The following is a 16266-nucleotide window of genomic DNA, read 5'->3' on the forward strand; positions in this document are numbered from 1 at the left end:
CACTAATCAGAACGCTTACAGAAATTCCACTATGTCCTCAGACTAACCATAAAACAGGCAAAGCATTCAATACAGGACTAAGATTTAATCCTGCTACACCGGCTCTGACGATCGTCGGATGTGGCAGGGCTTACAAACTATTACAGACTACAAAGGGAAACCCAGCCAAGAGCTGCCCAGTGAAGCAAGCCTACCAGATGAGCTAAATGCCTTTTATGCTTGCTTCGAGGCAAGCAACACTAAAGCATGCATGAGAGTACCAGCTGTTCCGGATGACTGTGTGATCACGCTCTCCATAGCCGATGTGAGCAAGACCTTTAAACAGGTCAACATTCACAAGGCCGCATGGCCAGACGGATTACCAGGACGTGTACTCAGAGCATGCGAGGACAAACTGGCAAATGTATTCACTGCATTTTCAACCTCTCCCTGACCGAGTCTGTAATACCTACATGTTTCAAGCAGACCACCATAGTCCCTGTGCTCAAGAAAGCGAAGGTAACCTGCCTAGATGACTACTGCCTCGTAGGACTCACGTCAGTAGCCATGAAGCACTTTGAAAGGCTGGTCATGGCTCACATCAACACCATCCTCCCGGAAACCCTAGACCCACTCCAATTCGCATACCGCCCCAACAGATCCACAGATGACGTAATCTCAATCGCACTCCACACAACCCTTTCCCATCTGGACAAAAGGAACACCTATGTGAGAATGCTGTTCACTGACTAAAAGCTCAGCGTTAAACAGCATAGTGCTCACAAAGCTCATCACTAAGCTAAGGACTAGGGATGCACGATATATCGTTAAGCATATCTGAATTGGACGATATTAGCTAAAAATGCCAACATCGGCATTGTCCCGATGTCTAGTTTAATGGCGATGTGCAAAACTGATTTCAAAGCTGACTTGCATACCTATATGACGTAGGTAGATGACGTAATGACACCACGAAAAATACAGCGCTACACAGAACAAAAGCAGAAGAATACTAAGCGCACACCAACAACTAAACAAGTTCAAGTCGAGCAGTCATTTGAAAGAGTAAGAAAATTTCAGCAAGACAACTCAAAGGCGAAGTCCGTTAATGGCAAGATAATGGAATTCATTGCCCTTGACAATCAACCGTTCTCTGTCGTGGATGATGTTGGCTTTCGTCGACTGGTCGAGCACCTCGAGCCCCGGTACACACTACCAAGTAGGCGCTATTTTGTCCTACCGGAGTTACACAGTATTGTTGAAACACACATCCATGAGCTACTTGCTATGAGGGTCACTGCAATTAGCTTTACGACTGACATTTGGACCAGCGATGTCAGCCCCATGAGCATGCTGAGTCTGACAGCACAGTGGGTCGACAAGGATTTCGTACTGAGGAAAGCCGTATTGCATGCTCAAGGTTCTCATACCACTGCTGTTCAATGGCATTTGAGAGCATGTTTGAAACTTGGAAACATGAACACACTCCTAGCTCCATTTGAACAATTGACTCAAGAAATAAGCTCATCAACTGTGTCTGCAGCAGACGTGATACCCTCTGTCATGGCATTGGAATGCCTGCTCAACAAAACTGCCGACACAGACCGTGGGGTTAAACTTGCAAAAGTACTGTACAAGAGGCTGTGAACAAGCGATTCGGTGGCATTCTCTCTGAGCCTCTTTACTGTGTCACCACTATGCTCGATTCTAGGTACAAGGACCGCTACTTCGATGCAGACAAGAAACAGGGTTTACGTGAAATGTTAGACACAGCTGGACAAGATGGAAATGGACACAGTGACAGTGCGCACCGAGGAAGAGAGGCCACGGACAGACAAAGCTGAAACTTCACTGCTTGATATGTATGATGAAATCCTGGTTGAGACTGAACAAATAAACAACAAAACAGCACAGCAAGTAAGTGAAAGAAATAGGTTTTGATTATGTTTTACTGGTAATGGGGAAATACGGAAATGCCAACAAAATACGTTTTTGGTCAGTGTGTGTGTGTGTGTGTGTGTGTTTCTATTTAACTGTACTATAATGCTTAAAAGGCAGCTAAAATGTTAAATATCGGTTATCGGTATAGTTTTTTTTTTGGCAAGTAAAATATTGGATATCGGTATCGGACAAAAATGTAATATTGGTGCATCCCTATTAAGGACCCTGGGACTAAACACCTCCCTCTGCAACTGGATCCTGGACTTCCTGACGGGCCACCCCCAGGTGGTAAGGGTAGGCAGCAGCACATCTTCCACGCTGATCCTCAACACGGGGGCCCCTCAGGTGTGCGTGCTTAGTCCCCTCCTGTACTCCCTGTTCACCCACGACTGGATGGACAAGCACAACTCCAACACCATCACTAAGTTTGCAGACGACACAACAGTGGTAGGCTTGATCACTGACAACAATGAGACAGCCTATAGGGAGGATGGCCCCTAGCAGTGTGGCGCTAAGACAGCAGCCTCTCCCTCAATGTGAGCAAGACAAAGAAGCTGATTGTGGACTACAGGAAATGAAGGGCCGAACACGCCCCCATTCACATCAACGGGGCTGTAGTGGAGCGGGTCAAGAATTTCAAGTTCCTTGGTATCCTAATCACCAACAAACTATCATGGTCCAAACACACCAAGACAATCATGAAGAGGGCACGACAACACCTTTTCCCCCTCAGGAAGCTGAAAAGATTTGGCATGAGTCCCCAGATCCTGAAAAATGTCTACAGCTGCACCATCGAGAGCATTGAGAGCATCCTGACAGGCAACTGCTCGGCAGCCGAGTGTAGTGAGTGTAGTGTGTACTGCCCAGTACATTACTGGGGCCAAGCTTCCTGCCATCCAGGACCTATATCCTAGGCGGTGTCAGAGGAAGGCCAAAAAAATTGTCAAAGACTCCAGTCACCCAAGTCATAGACTGTTCTCTCTGCTACCGCCCAGCAAGCGGTACCAAAGCGCCAAGTCTTGGCCTAAAACACTCCTTAACAGCTTCTACCCGCAAGCCATAAGACTGTAATCAAATGGCCACCGGACTATTTACATTGACACCCCCCCCCCCCCTCTTTGTTTTTACACTGCTGCTACTCACTGTTTATTATCTATGCATACTCACTTTACCCCTAACTACATGTACAAATTACCTCGACTAACCTGTCCCCCCCATACCGGTACCTCCTGTATATAGCCTCGTCATTGTTCATTTATGGTGTTACTTTTTTTTTTTTTAAGTATTTTTAGTAAATATTTTTGATTTTTATTTATTTAGTTTATTTAGTAAATATTTTCTTAACTCTATTTATTGACCTACATTGTTGGTTAAGGGCTTGTAAGTAAGCATTTCCCAGTAAGGTCTACACCTGTTGTATTCGGTGCATGTGACAAAAATGATTTGATTTGATTTGATCCTGACTTATCAGCCTCTAAAGCTGCTATTGAATCTGGTCAAGCTCTGAGGCTTAAAGCTAATTTTTGTATTCATTTATTTTATTTAACCTTTATTTAACTAGGCAAATCAGTTAAGAACACATTCTTATTTACAATGATGGCCTACCAAAAGTCAAAAGGCCTCCTGTGGGGACGGGGGCTGGGATTAAAAATAAAAATATAAGACAAAACACACATCCCGACAAGAGAGACACCACAACACTACATAAATAGAGACCTAAGACGACAACAACATAGCATGGAAACAACATGGTAGCAGCACAACATGGTAGCAGCACAAAACATGGTACAAACAGTATTGGGCACAGACAACAGCACAAAGAGCAAGAAGGTAGAAAGAACAATATATCACACGAAGTCAGTGAGTGTCCATGATTGAGTCTTTGAATGAAGAGATGGAGATAAAACTGCCCAGTTTAAGTGTCTTTTGCAGCTCTTTCCAGTCACTAGCTGCAGCGAACTAAAAAGAGGATCGACCCAGGGATGTGTGTGCTTTGGGGACCTTTAACAGAATGTGACTGGCAGAACAGGTGTTGTATGTGGAGGATGAGGGCTGCAGTAGGTATCTCAAATAGAGGGGAGTGAGGCCTAAGAGGGTTTTAAAAATAATATTCCACCAGTGTGTCTTGCGACGGGTATATAGAGATTACCAGTTTACAGAGAAGTATAGAGTGCAGTGATGTGTCCTATAAGGAGCATTGGTGGCAAATCTGATGGCCAAATGGTAAATAACATCTAGCCACTCGAGAGCACCCTTACCTGCCAATCTATAAATTACGTCTCCGTAATCTAGCATGGGTAGGATGGTCATCTGAATCAGGGTTAGTTTGCCAGCTGGGGTGAAAAAGGAGCGATTGCGATAGAGGAAACAAAGTCTAGATTTAACCTTAGCCTGCAGCTTTGATATGTGCTGAGTGAAGGAGTGTGTGTCTAGCCATACCCTCAAGTACTTGTATGAGGTGACTACCTCAAGCTCTAAACCCTCAGATGTAGTAATCACACCGGCTCTCCTTCTTACAAAACCACATGACCTTTGTTTTGGAGGTGTTCCGAACAAGGTTACATGCAGAGAAAGCTTGTTGGACACTAAGAAAGCTTTGTTGTAGAGTGTTTAACAGAAAATCCGTGGAGGGTCCAACTGAGTTGAAGACTGTATCATCTGCATTTAAATGGATGAGAGTGCTTCCTACTGCCTGAGCTATGTTGTTGATGTAAATTGAGAAGAGCGTGGGGCCTAGGATCGAGCCTTGGGGTACTCCCTTAGTGACAGGCAGTGGCTGAGACAGCAGATGTTCTGACTTTATACACTGCACTCTTTGAGAGAGGTAGTTAGCAAACCAGGCCAAAGACCCCTCAGAGACACCAATACTCCTTAGCCGGCCCACAAGAATGGAATGGTCTACCGTATCAAAAGCCTTGGCCAAGTCAATAAAAATAGCAGCATAACATTGCTTAGAATCAAGGGCAATGGTGGCATCATTTAGGATCTTTAAGGTTGCAGTGACACATCCATAACCTGAGTGGAAACCAGATTGCATACCAGAGAGCATACTATAGACATCAAGAAAGCCAGTCAGTTGATTATTGACAAGTTTTTCCAACACTTTTGATAAACAGGGCAAAATAGAAATTGGCCTATAACATTTAGGATCAGCTTGATCTCCTCCTTTAAATAAAGGATGCACTGTTGCTGCCTTCCACAAAATGAGAACCTCCCCAGAGAGGAGAGAGAGGTTAAAAAGGTCAGAGATAGGCTTGGCGATGATAGGGGCAGCAACCTTAAAGAAGAAAGGGTCTCTAAACCATCTAACCCAGATGTTTTTTGGGGTCAAGTTTCAGGACCTCCTTTAGGACCTCGGACTCAGTGACCGCCTGCAGGGAGAAACGTTACAGTGGGGCAGGGGTAAAAGGGGGAGGAGCATCGGGACTAGTCACATTAGAAGGGATGGGAAATGAGGAAATGTTAGACGGGCAAAGAGGCATGTCTGAGTCAAATTGGAATCCTGACTTAATGAAGTGGTGATTAAAGAGCTCAGCCATGTGCTCCTTGTCAGTAACAACCACATCATCAACATTAAGGGACATGGGCAGCTGTGAGGGGGAGGGTTTATTCTCCAGGTCTTTAACCGTTTTCCAGAACTTATTGGGGTTAGACCCACAGAGAGAGAACTGCTCCTTAAAGTAACTAACTGGCCTTCCGGATAGCCTGAGTGCACTTATTTCTCATTTGCCTGAACGAGAGCCAGTCAGCCTGAGTATGCGTGGACTGTTTTCAGTTGTTCAAGTTTTGCTTTAGATTCTCCAAATGGAATTCTTGGGGTGGAGTAACTCTGCCAGATCACGGTCGAATCAGGGGCTGAACCTGTTTTTAATTATCTTTTTCTTTATGGGGGCGTATTTGTTAACAATACTACTGAAAATATAAAAAAAGAAGGTCCAAGCGTCTTCGATAGAGGGGGGATCAAGCTGATTCTATACCAATTTACAGAGGGCAGATCATGAAGGAAAGCTTGCTCATTCAAGTTTTTAGCAAGCGTCTATGACAAATCAGGACAGGTCGTTTCACTGAGCAGCCATTACGAACACAGGCTGTAAAACATTGATCACTAAGGTCATTACAGAAAACACCAGAATGATACCTATCAGGATTATTTGTGAGGATAACATCAAGGAGAGTAACTTTTTCTGGGTTTTCCAGAGTTACACCTTGTGGGATTGGTAATAATCTGAGAAAGATTTAGGGAGTCCCATTGCTTTAGGACTTCGACAGGTGGTTTAAACATGTCCCAGTTTAGGTCACCTAGCAGGACAAATTCAGACTTAGTGTATGGGGCCAGGAGAGAGCATAGGTATTTAGGGTACAGGCCGGTGCTGATGGTGGACGATAACACCCAGCAAAGGCAACAAAGAGCTATTTGAAAGTTAATGCTTAAAAACGGCAAATCCAGTTGTTTGGGGACAGACTTGGTAGAGACGACCGAGCACTAAAGGTGTTCCTTGGTAAGATTGCCACTCCACCACCTTTGGAAGATCTGTCTTGTCGAAAAAGGTTATAACCAGAAAGGTTAACGTCAGTGTTCAAAACACTCTTTCTTAACCATGTCTCAGTAATGACCAACACATCTGGATTGGAGCTGTGAACCCACACTTTCAATTTATCATTTTTAGATAATAAGCTTCTAGTGTTAATGTGCAGAAAACCCAGGCTTTTACGAGAGCAGAAATCAGTGAAGCAGATATTGGAGCACAAGTCAGAATTGGGGCTAACAATATTAAATGGGCCAGGGTCTACATGCACATTTCCAGATATCAAAAGCAGTAAAGCAATCAGGCAGAGCTCTGCAGTGTTGATTTATGACATTTGAATGTGCATTAGGTGGCTTTCTGTCTCTGACTGTCGCTCGATGGCTTGTTGTTCCTTGCATGCAATTGGCTCTAGTCTTAGGGGCAGCACGCAGCCTGGGAGACAGTTTTGCCTGTCAGGCACTGTTCAGGGCTTAAACGCCCCACGGACCTCAAGCTGGGGCGGCAGGTAGCTTAGTGGTTAGAGCATTGGACTTGTAACTGCAAGATTGAATCCCTGAGCTGACAAAGTAAAAATCTGTCATTCTGCCCCTGAACAAGGCAGTTAACCTACTGTTCCTAGGCTGTCATTGAAAATAAGAATTTGTTCTTAACTGACTTGCCTAGTTAAATAAAGGTAAAATAGAAAAGGTCCAGGGGTTACCACAGCCAGAACGTCATAATTGGCTATATCATAAAAAGTATATTTTTGGTCTTTTAAGGTTTGGGTTAGGCATAACGTTATCAGTTTGGTTAAGGTTCGGGTTGAGGTTAGTTAGGCTGAAATCAGATTTTAAGAAGATAAATTGTAGAAATAGATGGGGTTTGTGACTGTGGCTGTTGTAACTAGTGACGACCAGCTCCAAGGCTAGTACCTAAACAAATATTATGGATATAATGTCAAGATAATTGTCTTTCTGCCCTAACAGTGGGATTAGTTGTCCACAAAGCAGCACAGCCGGCTGTCTAGCTCCCGCCTATCCGTTCTTTGGATTGGTAGGTTCATCTCATCATTTTAATACTTGAATATTCGATAAGGGTTGTTGACGTCAATCATTTGAATTCAATGGAGAGAGACGCTATGCTACTAGCCTCATGTTATGAATATGCATAGCCATCTAGAGACAACTTCGATATAAAGTTTTTTTTTTCCCTAAACATTGCGGGGATGTCACGTGTCCTACTTATATCAGTACATTCGTAACAACCTAGGCTTTACGGAACGTCTATTCAATGAAATAAACCTGACACAGTAAATAAGCTACTCGTTTTTTTGTTGACCAAATTTGACACTCTCATTGACCTCCATACAAAAACGAATCGATTCCTGGGTGGAAAAACGCCACCTGCTGGAGGGAGACGAATTTTCTCTTTACCTCTCTTCCTCTCTGACCAAAGACCGTACACACTCTGTGCTAGTAGTGTACATGTGAGCAGCGCATGCGTGATGTTCACCAACGACAGCCCTTAAGTTACTAGCCAATCACATTTCACTTGGCCATTGTCAACAAAAGATTTCATTATCATTGTTTTCCTGCTGCCTGGTAGTGTTGCACAACAACTTCTAGTGCTTACTCGTGTGATCTATTAAAATAAGACCAAACGTTTTTATAGTTCGTCGACAGAGCTCTATCGGTAGATTCGAACGAGTTTGAAATAAACATGTCGCTTCAGAAGGAAATTCCGTATGAGGAGAGCTTGCAGGGTCAGTACAGTAACTAAACATCAAATACGCTTTTTTAAACTAACGTCTGCTGGCCACACTTTTTATGTAAGTCTATATAGCTGACTAACAAACTAGCTAATATACCTAACGTTAGTTAGTTCATGTTTGCCTCAACTGGAATTGTCAGGTCAGGGGAATATTGTTAAGGCCTGTCAAATAATAGCTAACGTAACTAACTAGTCCTATGACTGTAAACATAGTCCTAAATTTCTATTTCTCACGGAATTGGATCACGTTATACTTCCGTTCATTCCTGACTGGCAAGATTCAACACTAAACACTACAATGGAAAATAACTAGCTAACGTTACTAGCTAAGTTGCCAACCTAGTTTATATCTATCTGTGGGAAATATGTATCCCCAGGTTCCTGGGTGGAGCTGCACTATAACACTGGCAGTGGGAGTCAGGTGTGCCAGGAGCAGATCTCAACAACCGCTCTTGATGTAGACCTGGAGAAGTTACTACTAGACGCCCAACACGAGTCAAGCAGGAGTACCTCGAGAGGAAGCTCACAATGTGACAGGTATGGGGAAAGGAAATGGTTACAGTGCTGAGCCTTAGTTTCCCTGGAAACCCGAAGATGAATTCCATTGAATTCTATGTCTGGCAGAAATTAGTATTTCTATCAGGGAAGTTACCTCTTACGACCTCTACAAGCAAGAATGTTGAATACAGTTATATTTTAAACTACTTTACCTGTTGCCTGTGCAGTTGGTCCTTTTGGGGGGTAGGAATGTGAAACAATATATCCACAGGAGAGTATAATTATATAAAGGTTTCATATGTGTGTATATATATATGTGTGTGTGTGTGTGTGTGTGTGTGTGTGTGTGTGTGTGTGTGTGTGTGTGTGTGTGTGTGTGTGTGTGTATATACAGTGGGGAGAACAAGTATTTGATACACTGCCGATTTTGCAGGTTTTCCTACTTACAAAGCATGTAGAGGTCTGTCATTTTTATCATAGGTACACTTCAACTGTGAGAGACGGAATCTAAAACAAAAATCCAGAAAATCACATTGTATGATTTTTAAGTAATTAATAAGCGTCCGGATTAGTGTCTCGCTCCTTGAAAGCGACAGCTCTAGCCTTTAGGTCGATACAGATGTTGCCTGTAATCCATGGCTTCACTGTGGGCACGACGTCGTCGATGCACTTATTGATGAAGCTGGTGACTGAGGTGGTATACTCCTTAGTGCCATTGGATGAATCCCGGAACATATTCCAGTCTGTGGAAGCAAAACAGTCCTGTAGCATCAGTGTCATCTGACTACTTCCGTATTGAGCAAGTCACTGGTACTTCCTGCTTTAGTTTTTGCTTGTAAGCAGAAATCAGGAGGATATAATTATGGTCAGATTTGCCAAATGGAAGGCAGGGGAGAGCTTTGTATGCATCTCTGTGTGTGGAGTAAAGGTGGTCTAGAGTTTTTATTTATTTATTTTTTAGGTTGCGCATGTGACATGCTGGTAAAACTTTGGTAAAATTGATTTAAGTTTGCCTGCATTAAAATCCCTGGCCACTAGGAGAGCTGCTTCTTGATGAGCATTTTCTTGTTTGCTTATGGCCTTATTCAGTTTGTTGAGTGCGAACTTAGTGCCAGCATCGGTCTGTGGTGGTAAATAGACGGCTACGAATACTATAGATGAGAACTCTCTTGGTAGATAGTGTGGTCTACAGCTTATTGTAAGGTACTCTACCTCAGGCGAGCAATACCTCGACACCTCTTCAATATTAGACATCGCGCACCAGCTGTTATTGACAAAAAGACACACACCCCCACCCCTCGTCTTACCAGACGTGGCATCTCTATTCTGCTGGTGCATGAAAAATCCCGGTAGCTCTATATTATCCGTGTCGTTGTTCAGCCACGACTCTGTGAAACATAAGGTATTACAGTTCTTAATGTCCTGTTGGTAGGATCATCGTAATCGTATGTCATCAATTTTATTTTCCAATGATTGCATGTTAGCAAGTAGAATGGAAGGAAGTGGGAGTTTACTTGCTCGCCTACGGATTCTCAGAAGGCAACCTGATCTGCATCCTCTTTTGCTCCGTATTTTCTTCACGCAAATGACAGGGATTTGGGCCTGTTCCCGGGAGAGCAGTGTATCCTTCTCGTCGGACTCGTTAAAGGAAAAAGCTTCTTCCAGTTCGTGGTGAGTAATCGCTGTTCTGATGTCCAGAAGTTATTTTCGGTAATAAGAGACGGTAGCAGCAACATTATGTACAAAATAACTTTAAAAAGAAGTTACAAACAACGCAAAAAAACTAACAAAATAGCACAATTTGGTCAGGAGCATGTAAAATGTCAGCCATCCTCTTAGTGGATATATTCTCTCACATTTCTACCGCAAACCGGTAAAGTATATTAAAATAAACTTTATTCAACATTTTGGCTTGTAGAGGTTGAGAGGAAACTTTCCTGATTCAAATGCTCATTTTTGCCCCTTATACAATTCAATGCATTTCAACATATGGTTTCCAGGCAAAGCCTTGGTATCCCTGTTCAAGGCCTGAGAATGTGGAGATAAGGATTATCCCACTGTAGCTCAGTTGGTAGAGCATGGCACTTGCAACTCCAGGGTTGTGGGTTTGATTCCCACGGGGGGCCAGTATTTAAAAATGTAATAAGATGTATGCACTCTACTGTAAGTCGCTCTGGATAAGAGCGTCTGCTAAATGACTAAAATGTAAATGTAATTTATAATGCTCTTTCTTAGCAGATGACCTAATACACATTTCAAAAGTTCTAGGGATGTCCTGAGTCATCTTTATTGTCTATCTTTCCAGTCCGCTTAGGTCACAGACTCCTCTTCTTCTGTTTAGAGGCTCAGAGGGAAACAGTTCACAGGTAAATACATGGTCCTTAGGGGTTGTAAAGTTGTCTTCTGTTTATCTTCTGATATGTATTGTGATGTTCAGAAGGTAATAATTCATGATAATACCAGACTTTACATTAGGTGAATAGTACAAACATGTTTGTGATTATAATGTGGAAAGTGGTTTTACTAAGGAATTTCTTCATTGATTTCAGTCTGAGGAAGATAACCAAGAAATAATCCGGGAAGTAGAGAATCTACTGAAGAAGAATGCTGACTGGATCTGGGACTGGTCCAGTCGTCCTGAGAACAACCCACCAAAGTGCATAGTACCTCGTAATTATATACAGTAGGGCCCAATGTTCATAATGCTGAAGATAGAAATTGAATGTAGAGAGAGAACATTTCGGCACGGCTGAATTGTACAGAGAATTTTAGAGGTCTTAGCGGCTGAGAGACTTATTTTAAAACAAACTCCCTGCAATTCTACACATTTTGACATGCAGCTGAGAGAGAATGTTGCAAATGTCCTGCAATTCTACATATTCTACCATGGAGCTGAGAAAAAAATCTTGCCGTTTTAAAGCTAATTTCCTGCAATTATATGCATTTTGCTATGGCTAATGCTGTATTATTTTGCTCAAATATAATAACAAAATCATTACTGCTAAAGTCATTGTTTTGGGAATTTTCAATTTTCTCTGACTGTCTAGCTTTTATTTTGGTGATTTGTAAATTTTCAAAGATTATATTATATATAAAAAAAATTAAGGTCCATAATCTTTATACAACGAGTGGGTCTAATCATGAATGCTGATTGGTTAAAACCGCATTCCAGCTGGTGTCTATTCCACAAATTACCACTGGCTAAATCTATGACGTTAACATTTCCTGTGCAATCCACTGTTTCATCAGCCCAGCCAGGCCATTTATCAACTTGATCTCCACTATAAAAAGCATTTAAACATTATCTCTCTTATTTTATTCTAACATTTAGTTTTCAACAGTGGAGATTTGTATAAACCTTTCTGTCTGTCTCTCTGACATTTGCAACATTGTTTCAATATTCAAATTACATCTCCAGCTGTCCTGTATTAATGAACGTGTCAGGGATGAGACGGACAGGTAGCATTTCTCAGCCAGTCGAAATCATGAATCAGCATCATTTTTATGGATATATATAGAAAACAGGTCAAGCAATACGAATTGCAGCTAGTTTGATTTCTTTCCAGCTTCCGTTTGAAGTGATTGTTTTAGTTGTGTTGTTGGCTAGCGCCTCTGAACAACCGTGTTCTGACGAGAGCCCATTTTCTATGCCGGGCGAAATTGTTCACCATTAGCTCATTGTTGTGGATGGATCCAAATAAATGTCACTAGAAAACAGCTTAAACAAACGCAAATGCAGCTACTTAGCGGTTATTCTGTCTGTACTTTTTGACGTGACTGTAAGTTAGTCGTAGTTGGCTAGCTAGCAAGCAAGGGATAAGAATTTTGCCAGCCAGTATGGCAATGGAACATTTAGAACGAATGACTGGGTTGTGTCCATACATGAAGAACAAAAAGACTGAACGACTGGGTTGCGTCTCTGGCAAACGAACCGATAGAACGAACGACCAGTCGGCTTGGGTAGCAACCCTAGATTTGTGTCGGGACTATATCTTGTGGAAGGATGAAATAGTATGAAAATAACGCTTTTAATGGAAATATGTAAATCATTATTTGAAAATGTTGGTAACCTGTTGTATAAAAGTGATAATGCTATTGAAGTCTGTTTGGAGGATATATTGGCACGGTTTACCGGCCAGAGACGACTTTTTCCACATTTTGTTAGGTTACAGCCTATTCAAAAATGTATTAAATCGTTGTTTTCCCTCATCAATCTACACACAATACCCCATAATGCTCATTTGTTTATTTTTACATCTAAAAACTGAAATATACATTTACATAATTATTCAGACCCTTTACTCAGTACTTTGTTGAAGCACCTTTGGCAGCGATTACAGCCTCGAGTCTTCTTGGGTATGACGCTACAAGCTTGACACACCTGTATTTGGGGAGTTTCTCCCATTCTTCTTTGCAGAACCTCTTGAGCTCTGTCAGGTTGTACTCGAGCTCTGTCAGGTGTTACTGCACAGCTATTTTCAGGTCTCTCCAGAGATGTTCAAACCTGTTTTCACTTTGTCATTTTGGGGTATTGTGTGTAGATTGCAGAGGATTTTTATTTTATTTAATCCATTTTAGAATACGGTTGTAACGTAACAAAGTGGAAAAAGTCTGAGTACTTTCTGAAGGCACTATATATCTGGTTTTAGTTGTTTAATTTTACACTGAAAGGGTTTTTCCATACACACTGTTTAGACTTAGGCGACCAGAAAAAATGCTTAGGTGGCCCACCCAAGAATTTCAATGTCAGAAAAATACCTGTAATCACTGATTTTAAGATAAAGATTTACTAACCCAGTTGTAACTGTGTTGTGTCTCTGTAGGGAGTTTCTGCTGAAACACCCCAGGCGCTCAGCCTCTCTCAGCATCAGGAAGACCAGCGTCATGAAGAAGGGAGGCGTTCTCTCCCCTGACTTCCTCAAGCTTTTCCTTCCTTCATTATTCATTTCTCATATACTCGCAGTTGGCCTGGGGTAAAGGACTGAGCATTTTGTTATTTAAACACAGTACAAATACATGCAGTCTATTGAATACTTTCAAAGCTGCCTTTTACTATTACTAAATGTATGGTGCCCCAGATGGGTGTCGAATTGTTTTGTATTTTAACTAAATGCCTTTTGAGAGAGTTGTAATACAATAAAGCAAACACTACCCTGTTGAGGAAATGTAGGCTTTGTGAAAGCATGCCGCTGGCCATGGATAGATATTTCAGAGTAGCCATGATACATTTTTACTTGAATCAAAATAGTATTTTGAATGGCCATTTGCTATTCTGTTCTTCTTCTCAGGATATACATTGGGAGGCGCCTCAGCACATACAGCACCTACTGAAGCTGATGCTGCATTATGACACCACTGACTCATACAGCTGGCATGCCTTCAAATGGGGGCAACTTCAGAATCCAAGGAGAAGTGGTTGATGTAGCATTCTCCATTTTTATCTGATTGCCTCTTATCTTCTGAATGCTGTGACTGCTTCTTTCTCCCAGAAATGCCTTGAATCAGGAACTGATTTGTAATGCCTTGTTCCTCTCACTATTTAGAATGTTGTTTTATATTGAACTGCTGCCAATTGGCATTGTTGTTTCTAATTTTCTTAAGCATATTGAGTTTGTTTTGCCTCTTTGTTATTCTTAAGGGAATGATTAATGTGAATGAATATTAATTGTGAAATAATTTCCTGCACAAATTTTCTTTAAAAAAAGCTGGGGTTGTTAATACATTTCATGCAACATGTGAAAGGCAGGGTGTGAATTGCAACAAAATTCCAACTTTTGGGGGGTCTCTAATTTAACCTATTCTCCTATTTGTTTAACATTCTATTGTGTACTGTTACAGTGGTAAAGATGAAAATAAAAGCTTATTCCAAATGAAATGAACACCCCCACCACTCTGTCATGGTTTAAACCAGTGACCGTTGGTTCAGGTTCTTTCAATTGCATTCATCTCTCTTATGTCTGTCTTGAGCTTTCGCTAGCAAACATACAACCTTGTATTGACTGGATTCAGCAGGCTCGCAAACTTGCAACATTATCAACTGAGCCCCCAGTTTCCCGTGCTGATGAGCTCAGGACAGACACTTGTTTGCGTCCTGTATTTCAGCCCCTTTTCAGATGTCCCAACTTTTCTTTTTACAAAAAAGCTCAATTTGTCAGCAAGATGATTTAATTCAGGCTACAAGAGTGAAGGCCTGATGACAATCACTGAATGTCATTACACATTTTGGTGTTTTGTAACAACTGTCTCTTTCCATTCATCCAATGACTGGTGCACAGTGGACTGTTTGAATGCTGGAATTAGTGGAGTGGATGAATGTGCACAGTGATTGACAATCGGATAAAAACATTATAGGTCCATAAATGTAGCAACTATTTGAGTACAATCATGATGAAATGTTTTGTTTGTTTTTCATAGCTATAGTATGTTACAAATACAAAACAATGTTTTTATTTGGTAATTATTTATTTTAGTCTCAGCTGGTACTATATTTGGTACATAATATGCTAAGAAGTGGTACTTTCAGGTACTCTAAAGAATGAAGTACCTGGTACCACATCTGCAGTGGCACTTGTTTCAAAGCATCCCAAGTTATGTAATTACCATGCAGTTTTAAAGCAAATAAGTCAATATCACTGAAATAAGATGTCTCCAATTTGTTGTATGATCAGTAAGACATATAAACTATCTTTGCTACTTACATTGTATTTTTTGAGCGCTCAAATGAATTCCCTCATTTTCTCTGAATTCTGCAATTTACTGAATATACATCTACAGTATCATCTACAGTTGAAGTCGGACATTTACATACACCTTAGCCAAATACATTTAAACTCAGTTTTTCACAATTCCTGACATTTAATCCTAGTAAAAATTCCCTGTCTTAGGTCAGTTAGGATCACCACTTTATTTTAAGAATTTGAAATGTCAGGATAATAGTAGAGAGTATTATTTATTTCAGATTTTATTTCTTTCATCACATTCCCAGTGGGTCAGAAGTTAACATACACTCAGTATTTGGTAGCGTTGCCTTTAAATTGATTAACTTGAGTCAAACGTTTCAGGTAGCCTTCCACAAGCTTCCCACAATAAGTTGGGTGAATTTTGGCCCATTCCTCCTGACAGAGCTGGTGTAACTAAGTCAGGCTTGTAGGCCTCCTTGCTCGCACACACTTTTTCAGTTCTGCCCAGGGCTTTGTGATGGCCACTCCAATGCCTTGACTTTGTTGTCCTTAAGCCATTTTGCCACAACTTGGATGTATGCTTGGGGTCATTGTCCATTTGGAAGACCCATTTGTGACCAAGCTATAACTTCCTGACTGATGTCTTGAGACGTTGCTTCAATATATCCACATAAGTTTCCTTCTGCATGATGCCATCTATTTTGTGAAGTGCACCAGTCCCTCCTGCAGCAAAGCACCCTCACAACATGATGCTGCCACCCCCGTACTTCACGGTTGGGATGGTGTTCTTCGGCTTGCTAGCCTCCCCCTTTTTCCTTTAAACATAACGATGGTCATTATGGCCAAACTGTTCTATTTTTGTTTCATCAGACCAGAGGACATTTCTCAGAAAA

General features: G+C 41.5%; 1 protein-coding gene across 1 annotated transcript; it reads left to right on the forward strand.

The window, feature by feature from the left end:
• Positions 1 to 7947: 7947 nt before the first annotated feature.
• LOC106577024 (BCL2/adenovirus E1B 19 kDa protein-interacting protein 3) lies at positions 7948 to 15386 on the forward strand. The gene is made up of 6 exons (XM_014154672.2): positions 7948 to 8187; positions 8573 to 8732; positions 10999 to 11059; positions 11243 to 11349; positions 13517 to 13666; positions 13982 to 15386. The coding sequence occupies exons 1-6, from the start codon at positions 8145 to 8147 to the stop codon at positions 14022 to 14024; spliced, it is 564 nt and encodes a 187-aa protein (XP_014010147.1). The 5' UTR covers positions 7948 to 8144; the 3' UTR covers positions 14025 to 15386.
• The last annotated feature ends 880 nt before the right edge of the window (positions 15387 to 16266 follow it).

This window comes from Salmo salar, chromosome ssa18 (genome assembly GCF_905237065.1).
Source record: "Salmo salar chromosome ssa18, Ssal_v3.1, whole genome shotgun sequence".
NCBI classification, from domain to species: Eukaryota; Metazoa; Chordata; class Actinopteri; order Salmoniformes; family Salmonidae; genus Salmo; species Salmo salar.

What these genes read in the sequence shown, in the direction of transcription:
- LOC106577024 (XM_014154672.2), top strand. Translation starts at nt 8,145, where the DNA reads ATGTCGCTTCAGAAGGAAATTCCGTATGAGGAGAGCTTGCAGG. An exon ending in CCTGAGAACAACCCACCAAA is followed by an intron (nt 11,350 to 13,516) that starts GTGCATAGTACC and finishes GTGTCTCTGTAG; the next exon opens with GGAGTTTCTGCTGAAACACC. An exon ending in ATACTCGCAGTTGGCCTGGG is followed by an intron (nt 13,667 to 13,981) that starts GTAAAGGACTGA and finishes TCTTCTTCTCAG; the next exon opens with GATATACATTGGGAGGCGCC.